Raw genomic sequence first — 16,475 nt, 5'->3', positions numbered from 1 at the left:
AGGGGACTGGGTGGCATTACCTAACAGCCTGCATAGTTTAGCCTAAATTCTTCTTAAGTTACTTAGCATAATCACTCAGCACAGCGCCAGCCGACACTCAGTACATATTTGCAGAATTGTCTTTGAAACATCCAGGCCTCTATTTGACCAGGAATATCATTACTCCAGAACAAAAATGGTGGAACGCTAAGACAGAAGCATCCTAACGTCAGAAAGCCAGCCAAAGAACATGATGTTTATCCCCATAGGAACTTCCTTCCTCCATTCCCATCAGCATGGGCTGATGGAACCAATGAGACCTTAAAGTCACCTGTCCAACAATGTATGCTTAACCATCCTTAATTAATAAGTGTCTATTCTACAGAGAGACACATAGTAACTATTAACTATGGAAACCTTACCAGCAAGGCAAACACAGGTGAAGTTGCCCCCATCTTGCTTTTCATTTGCATCAACACAGCTCGCATTGTTCTGGCAGGGTTTCCTCTGGCAGGCGTCAAATTCTTCACAGAAAGTACCCGTGTACTGATCATCACAGTTACACGAAAAAGTTGCCTAAAACACAAACATATGGTGTCTGTTACTTGAGTTCCCTAAAATGTGTGCATTGACTGTGAAACTCAAAGTTCAAACGTACCACTTATTTTTACAATTATACCAACACTAAGTATTTTAATCGTATCACTTAGATCATGATCTGATTAAAATCATAGCTTTAAAAAAATAGTCTATTTCTTTACAGTTTCATTTCAAACATGTTTTTTATTGATAAGTATCTCAATGGTTTTCAACCTTCCTAAACCATAAATGGAAAGAATAATTATTTTAAGCAAAAAATAAAGTTTCGCTGACCTGACATGGAAATGGGAATTATGCCAGAGCAGATCTATTGAGCTACAGTCATTAAATTAGATGTCACTCCAAATGAAATCCTTCAGCATAGATAGTGCCTGCGACAAAAGCATCATGAAATGTGGCACGGGGCCCACCCTTCCAGATCACTGAGAGAATTTACCAAACCACTCTGTAAATGAGGCTCCATGTGCAGCCACGCAGATGACCTGAGTGTAAGGGAAAATAAAAAGGACCGTTTTGTTTGGTTTGTTATACTAGTAAAAGACCATAACTCAGACCCAGAGAACTGCATTTGACTGGAAGCTTCATTTCTGAGGCAGCTGTAAAGTCCAAATAAAACTGGGCCTTCCTGCTCTCTTCCTAATGCTGGCCGGAGGGTGGTGATGCATTGAAAAGAAACACAGATCTGGCTCCAAAGCCTTGTGTAGATGTGACTGCAGGTTCTCATGAAGAGTGGAGAGGAGGAAGCAAAGGAGAATGGCATACATAAAACTTACTGCATAAAAAAAATAAAAACAAAACAGACCAAAGCACCCTTCCCAGCTCTCCCCAAGCCCCACACATCAGGCAGGTGTTTCAAAGCCCCGCCCACAGCCTCTCACAGCCCTGCCTACCTCCCTCCCTCTGGAGGGGGTGGGGGACCCAGCCTCCTGCCCTTGATCTTACAGAGACTCTCCGGGCTTCTCCAGGTATTGTTAACTCAGGATCCCACCCCGTACCCACCCACCCCCACCAAGCACTACACAACATCTTCTCTCTTAAAAAACAAAAGGGTTGTCTTCTTCTCTTTAATTTTTTTTTGTCCCTTAATCAAGTTTTATACTTCTTGTCCACTTCTTGATTAATTTACTCCTGAATATTTAGATTTCTTTGTAGCTATTGCTAATGAGATCCTTTCCTCACCCCTTTCTTGTAATACCCATCAGACTTGCTAGCGATTATTACTGACATGTAAAGTGCTAACATTACGTTACCTGTCATCACCCTGGGCTCTCATTACATGTCAGAGGTTTTAGTTGAGTCTCTTGAGTTTTCCAGGTAAGACAAGCCCCCCCCAAAAAAAAACAAAGGGAACATCAATTGCAAATCATGATTATGTCACCTTCTCTTCTCTAGTCCTCATGGTTACATTGGTGGCACATCCAGATTAATTTTGATTTCAAAGGGAGGTTTGTAGAATTTATCACTAAGTAGAATGCTTGGAACAGTGATCAAATTTTATCAAATGCCATTTTAGCTTCTATTTTTAAAAATTACCTTTTTTATCTCTAACCTAGCAGTATGTGAATTGAATGTTTAAATTCCCTACTATTGACTCCTTACATTCCTGGAAGGAAAACCCACAGAGGTCATTAGGTAAAATTATTTTATGGCTGCATTCTATTTGTAGTTATATTTCTATGGCTTCCATCTAACTTGCCCTAACCCACAGACTCCTTTTCTAAGAAAAACTGTCCCTTGCATGGTGAGATCATAGTTTACACCATAAGAGGATGCCCCTTGTCACAAGCGACTAAACCAGGAGTGGATGGATCTCTGACCTCAGCAACCAACCAAGAAGCCAGACAGTCAATCATGAAATTGAGCTCAACCAAAAGAGCCAGATTTTATGTAGGTGTCTTTCTTTTGTTAGTTGAAGTTGTAGTTGTTGCTGTTAAGGGAATATGACACATCCTTATAAACTGCATCATCAAGTTCTCTTTAGTTTAAGGACACACTCATCAATTATACCTTAGAAACTAGAACAACTGGAATAAAAGCAATGGCTTTTTCTACTTAAGTTAGAGGTAAATTTTCTGCCTTCTGTTTCTATCATCTCATACCTCCTTGTGGCAAACGGAAGTTCCCTCTGCATTCTAGCAATAGTTGACTTCTTATCTGTTTTTTTTCTTGATGCTGTGAGTTTTTTCCCCTTTTGTGTGTTTGTATAGACTTTGTAGTTGAAAGCTGGGAAAAGCTCATTAAGGACTATTAGAAAGGCAGCCTTGTAATTAGGAAACTCCTTTTCTGTCTTCTACCTAAATAGATGTTTCTCCAAAGAAGATATACAGATGGCCAATAGGCAAATGAAAAGATGTTCAACATTGCTAATCATTAGAGAAAAGCAAATCAAAATTACAATGAGGTATTATATCACTCTGGTCAGAATGGCCATCATTAAAAAGTCTACAAATAACAAATGCTGGAGAGGATGTGGAGAAAAGGGAACCCTCCTACACTGTTGGTGGGAATGTACATTGGTGCAGCCACTATGGAAAACAGTATGGAGGTTCCTCAAAAAACTAAAGATAGAGTTGCCATAGGATCCAGCAATCCCATTCCTGGGCATGTATCTGTAGAAAACTCTAATTTGAAAAGATACATGCACCCCAATGTTCAGGGCAGCACTATTTACAATAGCCAAGACATGGAAGCAACTTAAATGTCCATCAACAGATGAATAAAGAAGATGTGGTACATATATACAATGGAATATTACTCAGCCATAAAAAAGAACAAAATAATGTCATTGCAGCAACATGGATGGACCTAGAGGTTGTCATCCTGAGTGAAGTAAGTCAGAAAAAGAAAGACAACTACCATATGATATCACTTTTATGTGAAATCTAAAATATGATACAAGCAAACTTATTTACCAAACAGAAACAGACTCACAGACATAGAAAACAAACTTATGGTCACCAAAGGGAAAAGGGGGTGGAGAAGGGATAAATTAGGAGTTTGAGATTAGCAGATACAAACTACTATATATAAACAAGGGCCTACTGTATAGCACAGGGAAGTATATTCAATGTCTTATAATAAACCATAATGGAAAAGAATATGAAAAAGAATATGCATATACATATATGTATAACTGAATCACTGCTGCACACCAGAACACACCACTGTAACTCAACTATACTTCAATGAAAAAATAAAAGTAAATAAATAAAAATTAAAAAATAGATCTCTCTTCTAAGGAAAATCTTGTCCTTGCTCAAATGGACAACAGTGCACAACGTTGATATTTGCGAGAGGCTGCCTGGAGCCCCTTGTGCATCTGCAGAGTTGTGACCGCCTTTGAATGTAAAAGCTGTGCATACCCAGCAGGCACAATTCCAAACCGGGCCTCAGCATCATAATAAATTACTCCATGTAACTATTTTTGGCAGCTGTCCACTAAAAATTACTTGGTTTGTATCCAGTCATTCCATTTTTCAGATAAATTTCTCTGGTCATTTGGGGGATACATTTTGCATATAATTCATCTGGCAAGTTCAATGGAAAATATGTTACTTGTGAAAATAAATTATTAAACACCCCAAATCAAATGTCTTTCAGTTAGCATTGATTGAATTTATATATATATATACTTTTTTTTAATTGAAGTGTAGTTGAATGAATTGAAAGATGAAACGAAAGCCGCGCATTTTGTTTTAAGAAGGAAGCTTGAAAGAAACCTTAAGAAATTGTTGAAACAATTGCTTTTGACCAAGCAAAGCACTGAATTGATTCTAAAACTTTGACTGATGGATGAGGAAGAAGATTAACAAATGTTTACATATTCTTGACCATAAAATTTTAGTTAAATCTTTGCGTATTATGTGTCACGCTGTCCATAAAGTTAGATTTCTTCCAAAGTCTACTTTCTAAGAATGAAGAGCTTTCCTATAATATTAAAAGGATTTTTAAATAGCTTCAAGACTTTGACTTGTAAGGGGCCATAAATATTTATTAGGAAACTATATTTTCAGTGTATTTATTGTAAAAACAAAAAAAAACTGTGTTTGATCACTGATGTATAAACTATTCTATCAACCTGAGTTTAACCCACTGACTATGATAGCAGTAACCTATGTCCAACTGAGTTAACTGGCATAAGAGACAAAATGGACTTAGTTAAAATTAGTAGCATAGCTAAGTTACAGAGAGGGACTTCCTTGCAAAATTATTGTATATTTATAGGTAAAAATATTTTTTCAAGTAAAATGAAAAATGACCCTCAGAGATTAATTTTAAAAACCAATGCAGAATCTCGGTTTTTCTCAAGAGCTTGAAGTCAAATATTCCATTTGTACAGTAATGAAACTTTCCCACACAGCGGTAGGAAGCTTACTTTGAAAAGTTCTAGCTTAAAAAAATTTCAGTCATACCTGTGTCCACGTATTCACCCATATATATTGAGCACTTATGAAGAGCCAGGCACTGTTCTGGGGACACAAAAGTGAACAAGACTCTCTCATGGAGATTATATTCTAGTGGGAGTGACTGACAAATGAAATGATTAATAATAAATTCAGTGATAAATGCTGTGGGGAGAATTAAGTAGGGAAGGGGAAGAGAAGGGTCCTATAAGAAACATTCCTTTAAAATCTACGATTGCGTTTACCATGAGGACGTTGGCAAGAGCGTATATGCCATACATCATTTTCTACCTCATTTATAAATTCCTTCCCAAGAAAATTCACTCATTTGAAAGTTTTACTAGTCATAGGAACTGATGTTTTGTCCTCATGAATGATGGAGATTATGTGACTGCTCATTGTTTTTTTCCTTTTTGATTTGGCTGCCATACACTCAGAGTCTACTAGAAGTTCAGTTTTAACAACACTCTACGGCTCTGTGACCTATATGACTGTTTCCGCTTTCCAACTAGGATATCACTTCTTAATTTATATTTTCTCTGACTCTAGCTTATTTTCTTGTATTTTTATATTTCAATACTTTACAAAATAAAGAGCCAAATGTCTGAACAAATAAATCTAAATTCCCCCACATGGCACAGGTCATTGGCAATCTGGCCCCAGCTTACTTTTTCTGTCTCATCCTCTGCAATTTTCACCTCTCAGTAAAGACTACTTGTCATGAACAAATCATCCCAGAGACACAAGGGTTTGTTGTTGTTGTTGTTTGGCTGTGTTGGGTCTTCGTTGCTGTGCGCGGGCTTTTCTCTAGTTGCGGCGAGTGAGGGCTACTCCTTGTTGCAGTGTGCGAGCTTCTCACTGTGGTGGCTTCTCTCATTGCGGAGCCCAGGCTCTAGGCACGCAGGCTTCAGTAGTTGTGGCACACGGGCTCAGGAGTTGTGGCTTGCAGGCTCTAGAGCACAGGCTCAGTAGTTGTGGCACGTGGGCTTAGTTGCTCCACGGCATGCGGGATCTTCCCAGACCAGGGATTGAAACCGTGTCCCCTGCATTGGCAGGAGGACTCTTAACCACTGCGCCACCTTTGGGAAGACCCAAAGACCAGGGAAGAGAAGCTTCTTCTCTGGGAAGACCAGAGAGAGAAGCTTTTTGAGGAGCTTTATTTTTCTCTTTTAGAGTCAGAATTTAGCAATTCTTGTTTACTGTGTCCCTTAAACAAAGTATACAGAAAATACACATCTCTTTTTGGTGTCCCAGTGACATCAGTGAACATAAAAACTCAGCCAACTAGACACTAAAGCTCATTGCTTATAGAGCTTGCCCACATTGAATTATTTCTTTAATCTTCACCACATCTGTCAGGTGGGTATTCCCAGATCCATTTTAGGAGCTGAGAACAGACTCGACAGAGAGGTGAGATAAACTGTTTAAGGTGTCCCAGTTGGCAAGTGTAAGGTCAAGGCTTAAAACAATATCATCCAATTCCAAGTCCTTTTCCACTCACAGCTGCATATCATCCTATCATCACTGTGATGATCTATGGATACCATAGACCCATGTGGGGACGTCCTTCACCCTTACTCTAAAATGACCCCCAATGATAGTAGTATTTTATTTCCAGCTCCAGATTTCCGTAGTTTTTCCACCTCCTCCCTTGCTGCCTGGCTGTCTTCCCTATTAGCATCTTGACTGTTCTTTGGGTTCACTGATCCTAATTTCCTTCAGCCTTAAGAAAAATACCAAATCTATTCAAATAATGTGTCAAAATAGAGTAAAAATCTCCTTCCTGGGGGTTGAATGCATCTCTTGTACATAAAGTGCCTAATCACTCATGGACAGACTTGGAGACTTTGGGCAATTCTTCACCAGAACTGGAGGTCCTTGATGTCTGCATACATAATAGACATCTGAGTGTTCACTGAATAAAGCTGTCTTTACAATCTGCTCCTTAAAGGTAGACTTGCATGAGAGTTCTGTGCAGGGTAAGGGTCCTCTTCTCCTACTTCCTTGTCTATCTCTGATGATCTTGTGATTTATTAGAATCAGAGCCACTTATACATTCTTCATCCACATCTTCATGCTAAAGGGGATGCTGGAACAAGGATTAGGAGGACAATTCCAAACCAAAACCTCTGAAAATGGAAAGGAGATGATTTAAGCCACTCCCACCTAACAGACCCTCAAAGCCAACTTCAACTTCCGTCATGGATCAGCCTGATTCCAAACAACATCTGGGCGATTCATAGTTAAATGTCTGAACATCTGCAAGGTCAAAACTCTGGCTAATGAGTCGATAATTGCTGAAACTAGGCGATGCAGACATGGTAGTCTGCCAAATGACTCTCTCTACTTTTATGCATGTAGAAATTTCCCATAATAAAAAATTCATTATTTTTATTTTAAGAGTCTGGCTAAATCCCAGGAAAGGAAAGATAAAACTTTGAAACATGAGAATCACATTTCAGCATCCTGTGTCCAGCTCCTCCCTGCGGGATGTGCTATTGCATTTACCGCAGGGACGTTGTGGAGAACAGTGTGTGCACATCACCGCGTCCCCGTACATGAAGTCCCACTCCAGAAATTCATTTCACATCCAAGTGGCAGGAAAAGCTCTGCTTGCCCTAAGGGACTGACATGTCTTCTCCTGTGGACAATATGAATCACATAACTGAGCATATTTCCCTCTGAACAGTCCAGTTTCCTTGAAGAGAAGGCTCAACCATTCCTAGGCCAAAGGAAGGCATGGCCACCTCTCAGCTTGCCCAGCATGCCAGGGTCATGAGCAGGGCACAGCCAGTCCAGGCCACAGCTGGGAGAGAATTCGTGCTTACAGAGCCCACGGGGAAACATTCAGAAGACCTCTCTAAACTAGTAGTCCACACACGGCAGGGTCAAGAAGTAGAGTCTGTTTCCTAACGTTGCAAAGGTCTGGAATCTTTTTGCTCCCAGTTAATGGAGGGGCAATTGTCCATGAAGATGATCCCCCCAGTAAGGGCTTTTTGTAGCCCCCTGACAGAGTGCTTACATTGCTCTAAGAGGACTTCAGGGAAGGAAGGCAATGCATCCTGTCTAACTCATGAAACAATGAAGCATTAGTCAGATTCTAACCTGAGCTGTCCCATCATGCCAACTGCACTGACCCTGAATCTGTGGAGATGGAGGCCACAGAAGTCTCATCCTTGTCATTCTAAGCCAAGAGTTTATTATTCCAGCTCTAGGGACCACAGCAGGTGGTCATTCAGGTCTGAGATTACATAGCTGACAAACACTAAAACCTTGATAAAAAGCAGTGACCACAGCGCACATTTTTATTTCATTAAACACAGGTGGCCTGTAACTAAAGGGTCAGAAGATCAGTCTAGCAAGTTCTCTTAGACACGTAGAATTCAGCCTTTTACTAAACCCAGATTTAGTATTTCAAGAGACAGAAAGGATTATTTTAACATAAAACTTAAGAGACTATCTGGGAATTCTATTTATGATGTAAAAGTCCTTATAAATGCCTTTTCCTGAGCCCAGGCCACACAAGAGCACCTGGATCCCAGCCACAGGGACAAACTGTTGTCTCCTGTTGGGAACACAGTGAGCCATCTCAAAGGAAAATTCGTTTTGAATTACAGTTTTAAAATTCTTGTCCATTGGCTGGGTCTCACTGTTCTATTATTCACATTTAATTTAAACAACATACTCTCATTGCTTTTAGCTCATAGTCTTATTTTCCCATTAGTCTTAGATAAGCTATTGCTCTTCTATTTGGGTTCATTAATTTCAAATATAGTAGCTTATTTTTTTTCAAGTAAGCTTAGAAACATGCAGATCATCTAAACACTGAATGCAAGACGTGACACTCATGAATTCCTAGAACTCGTTGCTTTGGCTTAAACATTAAATTCTAAATGACAGAAACAATAATGAATGAGACAGCCATACTCTTTCCTTCCAAAAGACTTTGTAGTTTACTTGATTGCTCAAGGGTGAAGAAAGTAAATGTCTTTCAGGAAATTTTGTAAAAGACTTTCTTCCTAAAATTGGATGTATGGATTGGCAGAATGAAGATGTTCACAAGCAGTTTCCAACCTTACCCCTGCAATTTATGTGTTCTCAGCACTCTGAGTGTGGCTGGAATTAGGCATAAGATTTCCATGTAATCAGCCTCGATCTCCAGTTCACTCACATCTGTGTATTTATTTGCTGCAACATCCTAATCCACTAACAAAAGTAATATTTGACTTTAAAAAAATGGATGTTGGGCTTCCCTGGTGGCGCAGTGGTTGGGAGTCCACCTGCCGATGCAGGGGATGTGGGTTCATGCCCCAGTCCGGGAAGATCCCACATGCCGCAGAGCGCCTGGGCCCGTAAGCCGTGGCCGCTGAGCCTGCACGTCTGGAGCCTGTGCTCCGCAACGAGAGAGGTCACAACAGTGAGAGGCCCGCGTACCGCAAAAAAAAAAAAAAAAAAAAAAGGATGTCATTAAAAACTCATCTTTTAGTGAAATTCCTGAAAAAAATTTAGCCTGATCCCACAAGTAAATGATATACCATTCTACTTTCTTATTTTAAAAATCAATTTAGCCTTCTAGTTATTTCCTTTGCTACATCAAAAAAAAATGATAAAGAAAAAGCTTTAATAAAATGGACATTTTGATGTATAAATTATTGATGAGAAGGATTCTTTGAAGAATAGAGATCCTTCCCAACGTCTTCTTCAAGTTCCCTCAGAAGGAAAACTCACTACGAACTATATTTTGAAATGTAAAGCTAAGATGATAAACCATTGACAGCTTTCTCCAAAGATGGAAAGCCAGTGGGGACAGGGCAGGGGTCAAAACCATCATTTACTGAAGAAAGCCCCCGCCATATGCCAAGTACCGCGTAAGGATTCACTTACTCCTCCCAACAGTCTTGCAAGATCGGTATGATTTTTCTATTTCACCAATGAGGAAACAGATTGGAGAATTTAAGCAGTTTGCTCAATGTCACACTGCTAGTCAGAGGCAGAGGGAGGCAGATTTGGTCTCATTGTAAAGACATTTTTACAATTTAACATATTGAGAAATGTGAGAAATTAAATTACAAAGAACGAGGGGCAGAGTTCACAGGACATTCTGAGAAAGGGGATGAGGGCGGCGTTTATGCACCGAGTGGGAATCTGAAGGGGCTGACCTCCAAAGGCCTCTCCAGCTCTTAGATCTGATGGACCTGGGTTTGCATCCCAAAAAAGCCATAAATCCCCACTGTCCTCCGCCAAGTGATTCCATGCCACACTGAGGTGCTAACAACCATCTAGTCGGTTTCTTTCCTGATCTCCCTATTAGGTTGCCAGGGGTGCCATAACAAAGTATTGAATACCACAGGCTGGGTGGCTTAAACAACAGAAATTTGGGACTTCCCTGGTGGCGCAGTGGTTGAGAGTCCACCTGCCGATGCAGGGGACACGGGTTCGTGCCCCAGTCCGGGAAGATCCCACATGCCGCAGAGCGGCTGGGTCCGTGAGCCATGGCTGCTGAGCCTGCGCGTCCGGAGCCTGTGCTCCACAACGGGAGAGGCCACACCAGTGAGAGGCCCACATACCGAAAAAAAAAAAAAAAATGTGAACCCAGGAAATCTGATTCCAGGATCTCCCCTTTATGTAAAAGAAACTACGGTCAAAGTGACCACGAACGACCATGTAGCTTAGTAAGAAAAAAAAATACTACATTGCCTTTTGAGATCCTATTCCTAGCTCTTCCATCTCTTTGACCTTGGGCAAGAAATTTACATTACTTATGACTTTGTTTCCTATTGGACCTCAGGTAATAATAGGAGAAAATGAAAGGAGATGTGCTATAACCAGAGATTCTTTTATTTATGTTGTGGCTTTAAAATTTTAACTGTTGTAAGATCTACAATGATATAACAGATATTCGAGAACACCTATCCAATAACAAAGGGGTTCAGCACAGTCACTTACAGATAAAATGACTGCATCAGTGACACAGGAGGACTAAGTGGTTGACTGGTCCCTCTTCCCAGTTCCTGTTTGAGTCAGGTGATGAAAATCAGCAAATCAAATCACAAGCTAGATTCAGGGACCAGGATATATAGGTGGAGATTAGAAATTAGGCTGGGGTAAAATCATCAAAACCCTCAATCTGTTTTTTCCTATTCAGATTGCACTGGCCCTTTACAAATCCTGGAGACAGGGAAGGTGAAGTGCTCAAATGGATGTGGAGACCAGGCAGGAGGTGCACTTGCACCTGGTCCAGGTAAAAGGTACAGCACCTGATCCCTATAGAGAACCCCCAGCTCCCTGCCCTGACTGTTCAGACATTCTGATTGCTCTGGGTCTATCCATAGATCATTCCTGAGAGACAGTTTTTGTTCTTTGGGAGATAACCCATAGAGTTCTCAAGACCTCTGGCACCCTGTGACACTCTAGACCCCAAAATGGGGAGACAAACCTGAAGAACCCCACCTGATGCACACTCATTCAATGGCTCCTCTCCCAGAATATCTCTCTCGTGTGTGGTTTCTCTTTCTTCTTTCTTCCCTCCATCTTCCATTCCCGTTTCCTGTTTATCCTCATTCCCTTTGGGCTCCTTCACATACATGGTCTATTACGTTCATGGGCCACGGCTAACCCCACATGCATCCCCAATTCCTATCTTTAGCCAGTATGTGAGCCTTCCTATGTACATTTATAACTTTAACCTATGTTTACTTTCCTATTGGACCTAGAATTCTCCTTTGCCTTGGTCTTCAGATCTATTTTCCTCTTAACAGGTTATTTTATAGTTTACGTACTTTTGTGGATAGTCACAAAGCCAACCCAAAGAGAGAGACTGCAAATAGACAAAAAAGTAAACCACAGCAGAGTCGGTATAAAGGATCAGTTCGGCCTTCTTTATGGAGGGTGAATGCAATTCTTCAGCCCCTTGCTCTCCTACTGAAATGAGAACATATACATGAATCAAGATTCTTCTTCTTATTGTTATTGGTATCATAGCCTAAATTCCAAGAGGTCTGTCTTGATTATATGATCCCTGACACCACACCATGGAATTTAACTAAAAATATTTCTTCAGTATTGAATGGGAAAAAACTATCTTTCCATCTTATTGCAAATGATTTCATTTATACAGAGTCCCTGATCTGATGGATGTTTTTCTTTATTGAATTTACGCTCACACAAATTAAAGTAACACCAGCAGATGTGGGAAGGTCCTATCATTCATTTTAATTATATCTTATCTCACTAAATGTTTGCTGCTTTCATGATTTTAACATTGAACAAAAGGCAGATTACATCTAATAGATGTGTTTCTCCAGGATAACTAGAAAAGAATCATTCTAACAACTTCCAAAAGAAACTCATCAAACGATCTAACTCAGGGATGGTAAAAGAATTAGCTAAGTTCACAGGCAAGGTGAATCTTGCTTGCTTTCAAACTGTTTTTATTAATCTATAATATTCCCATGAAGCGATTTCTTTTAGGTGATAATTTAATCCTCCAATTCTGAATCAGAGAAAATCTTCATACAAATTTTTTTTTTTTTAACAGAAATCTTTTTTTTTTTTAATTTATTTATTTATTTTTGCTGCGTTGGCTCTTCGTTTCTGTGCGAAGGCTTTCTCCAGTTGTGGCAAGTGGGGGCCACTCTTCATCGCGGTGCGCGGGCCTCTCACTATCGCGACCTCTCCCGTTGCGGAGTACAGGCTCCAGACGCGCAGGCTCAGTAGCTGTGGCTCACGGGCCTAGCTGCTCCGCGGCATGTGGGATCTTCCCAGACCAGGGCTCGAACCCATGTCCCCTGCATTAGCAGGCAGATTCTCAACCACTGCGCCACCAGGGAAGCCCCTTCATACAAATTTTTAATGTAAGAACACTAACACTGCTCATATCATCCTTCCAACAATTTCTTGGTTAGTATATTATATCTGAACCACTTTGATGCTTGAAGTTTCTTTTCTAATTCATTTATGACTCTTGGAATAGGATATCAGGTCTAGGTTCTTTATTGGAAAAAGAAAGGTATCACATGCTTAACTCCCTAGAGCCTCAGGACTGCCATCATCAGAGAGTGGTAATGAAATGTCCATGTCACGGAAAGTCCTTCGGCTAGCACAGATTCATGTAAGTGCTGGAAAGAACCTTATCTCACTTCCTGGCTCATGTGCACAGGCTTGATGAAGGCTGATACACCTAGCAGTTCTGTCATACAGGACAGCCCCCAATGGAGAAGCCAATCTCAAATAATGTTCTCTAATTATAATTTTTATTTTTTTATTTATTTTTTTTTTTGCGGTACGCGGGCCTTTCACTGTTGTGGTCTCTCCCGCTGCGGAGCACAGGCTCCGGACACGCAGGCTCAGTGGCCATGGCTCACGGGCCCAGCCGCTCCGCGGCATGTGGGATCTTCCCGGACTGGGGCACGAACCTGTGTCCCCTGCATCGGCAGGCGGACTCTCAACCACTGCGCCACCAGGGAAGCCCTCTAATTATAATTTTTAAATGCTTGTGTTGGAAAGGAAAAAAATTCCATGAGCTAGCCCAAATTCCTGCCTTCTCTGAGAGTGGCATAAATAGGCTTTAGCTACAGAATGGGGCTCAAGGTCATTTATGGCATCGGATGAGCACTTCTAAGGCTTCTCAGACTCCTCTAAAATAAAACTAGTTTTGTTTATTTGGCATAACATCTGTCTCAGAAGTAAGGCTCAAATGCCACCAGCCTCCTCTGTTTCTAAACTTAGGAAGAATTGAAAATCAAACACAAGACTCTGATTTGCGGACCAATCTGACAAATCTCCCCTCACCAAACCCAGGTCCCCCTCAGACCCAAGACCTCCAGCTGGATTCTAGAATTACCTACTCTTCTCTCTCCTACTAAAAATCAGCCCCTGACTAAGCTAAGTTATTCCAGTTTTAATGACAGATAATACCTTAATGTGATACCATTTTAGGGACATTTGCATTTAAATAGGAAATCATGCCTTTATTACAAGGAATTAAGCTCAAACACCAGGATTCCGGGCATCCCCGCCAGGCTGGTGTGTCAAGGGAATTTGGGATGAAGGGACCTCCCTAGATGTCCTTGAATCTTACACTAAGTCTACACTCCTAGCCCACCGTATTCTGTCCAACAGAATAGGCAACTAAATTGTACCAATGTCTAGCTATACTTTTATTTTTTAAAGCATTTTTTAAAAATTTCAGTTCAGGGCTTCCCTGGTGGCGCAGTGGTTGAGAGTCCGCCTGCCGATGCAGGGGACACGGGTTCGTGCTCCGGTCCGGGAAGATCCCACGTGCCACGGAGCGGCTGGGCCCGTGAGCCATGGCCGCTGGGCCTGTGCGTCTGGAGCCTGAGCTCCGCAATGAGAGAGGCCACAACAGTGAGAGGCCCACGTACCGCAAAAAAAAAAAAAAAAAAAAAATTTCAGTTCAGAAGTTAAAAACCCTCATAATTAAAAAAAAAAAAAAAAGTATCTCCTACTACTACTGCTGGCTAGTAACTACGGTTTTGCTATTTTTTAGAAGACCCTCTTATCAGGGTTCCTCTTGGGCAACAATTACACACTCATGAGTATTTCTGGCTAAAATTGGTATTTGCCAACAATTTTGTTTTTTAACTGCAAAATTAAAAATACATTTAGCTAAGCAGCGCTTGGAAACAATGGGTAAGAAGTAAAACAAACAGCTGACTGCCCATTTCTGTGGCCAACTGCACAGTGCAGATCTTAAAAACAAAATAAAACAGAAAACATGGGCTTCCCTGGTGGCGCAGTGGTTGAGAGTCCGCCTGCTGATGCAGGGGACACGGGTTCATGCCCCGGTCCGGAAGGATCCCACATGCCGCAGAGCGGCTGGGCCCGTGAGCTATGGCTGCTGAGCCTGCGCATCCAGAGCCTGTGCTCCGCAATGGGAGAGGCCACAACAGTGAGAGGCCCGCGTACCGCAAAAAAAAAAAAACAAAACAGAAAACACTAGTATGTAGAGCATATGCTGGTGACTTGGATTCAAAAACTCAAGTATCAACTTCCTCCCAGCAATTATCCTTTAAAATGAGAACTCTGAGAAGGAAATTAAACATGAGTCTAGCCCCCAATGATTACTGCTGAAGTCAGTTAAAATCTGTTGTATAGGCCAGAAGCATTCCCAGGTAGTTCAAAAGAGGATGAGGGGAAGCAGAGACGTCCAAGGATAACAGGGTTGAAATGCCAAGTGCAACAAGGGCCACAGGAAGGTGGCTCTCAATGGAGGCAACAGATGCCACTTTTATGGTCTGTGTACCATGTCACCTTTTATTTGCAAAGCACTTTACAAAATGCTTGCACATATAGGATCCCATTTTCAATTCCATTGGGATTTTCTCCAGCACCTCTACAGGCCTCCCAAGGTCTCCCGTGCGCCACGGCCCTGTGATATGGACATTTCATGTTTCCCAATAGCGGACAGGGATACTGAGGCTCTAGGGAATTAAGTGATGCCATTTCAGTAAATGCTAGAGTCAGATCTTGACTCCTGAACTGCCCCGTGTCCACTGGCCTCCACCGGGCCACGAAGCCTCCCACTTCATCAGAATGGTCTATACAAACGTGGAAGCCCACACTGACATCGCCTGGACCGAGTACAGACACCATGTACTCTCTTTAAGCACACAGATATTTGGTGCAGCCTTGAATTCTCTCTCCAGCTAGAGACAATAATAATAAGGCTCCATAGGCTTCTCAACGATCTAAACAAAACTAAAATGCTAGTACCTTTCGAAGTACTACACAATTTTAAAACGTCAACCCTTACTAAAATTAAGTCATCCCAAGAGCCTCAATATCTCCATCCAAAAATTCCAGTGAGGAAAATGTCATGTCACAGGACATGATGAGTGGAAGGTCCTTTCTACCAGGAAACAGCAGTGGAACTGATGTCTCATTAGCATCTGGTGAATTTCAGCCAAGCTAAATGGAATGCAGTATTTTTGATTAAATTGCAAAATGTATTGTTCTTATGACAGAAATGGAAGAATAAAATTATACTAATCTAAATAAGGAAGTTGCTAAAATAAATTAGAATGTATTATTTATTTTAGCAACTTGAAATAGCCCTCAGGCAAAAGTCGAATTTGGGTGCTGCTTCTGATTTTAGGCATCACAATATGATATCTTTTTTTTATCCCCCAAATCTTCCATGTGTGGAGAAATCCTTAAAATAGGAGATCAAACTTTGGTTTAAAAATCAATGAAAACATTTCTAGCTAAAAGAAGGGTGACCAGATTCCAGTACAAGTTCGCACAGTCTGTGACCCTGGCCTGTGGAGCAGCCCTTCCTTAACCTAATCCAAGTTCTAACTAACCCCACGCATCTTCGATTCCAGACCCCTACAAAACATCTGCAGCAGACTGTGCTTTCATCACTTCAGCAGGTGCTTTCATGACATATAACCCATTCCTTTAATATGTTAGTTTCCACTAACCATTAATGTCTCTTGCATCAATGTTTAATTTTCTTGATTTATAGGACTT

The 16,475-nt window shown here is 41.1% G+C and overlaps 1 protein-coding gene across 1 annotated transcript in view; it reads right to left on the bottom strand.

Moving 5' to 3' along the window:
• DNER (delta/notch like EGF repeat containing) overlaps positions 1-16,475 on the bottom strand; it is a gene marked incomplete at both ends in the record, with an annotated part of 331,941 nt that overhangs the window by 131,540 nt on the left and 183,926 nt on the right. The window contains one exon of the mRNA XM_082631051.1: positions 402-555. Coding sequence (XP_082487177.1) covers positions 402-555 — 154 coding nt within the window. The remainder of the gene's footprint in view (positions 1-401; positions 556-16,475) is intronic.

This window comes from Mesoplodon mirus (genome assembly GCF_964341445.2).
Source record: "Mesoplodon mirus genome assembly, chromosome: 8".
In the NCBI taxonomy this organism is placed as follows: Eukaryota; Metazoa; Chordata; class Mammalia; order Artiodactyla; family Ziphiidae; genus Mesoplodon; species Mesoplodon mirus.
This window is presented reverse-complemented; position numbering and strand designations above follow the sequence as displayed.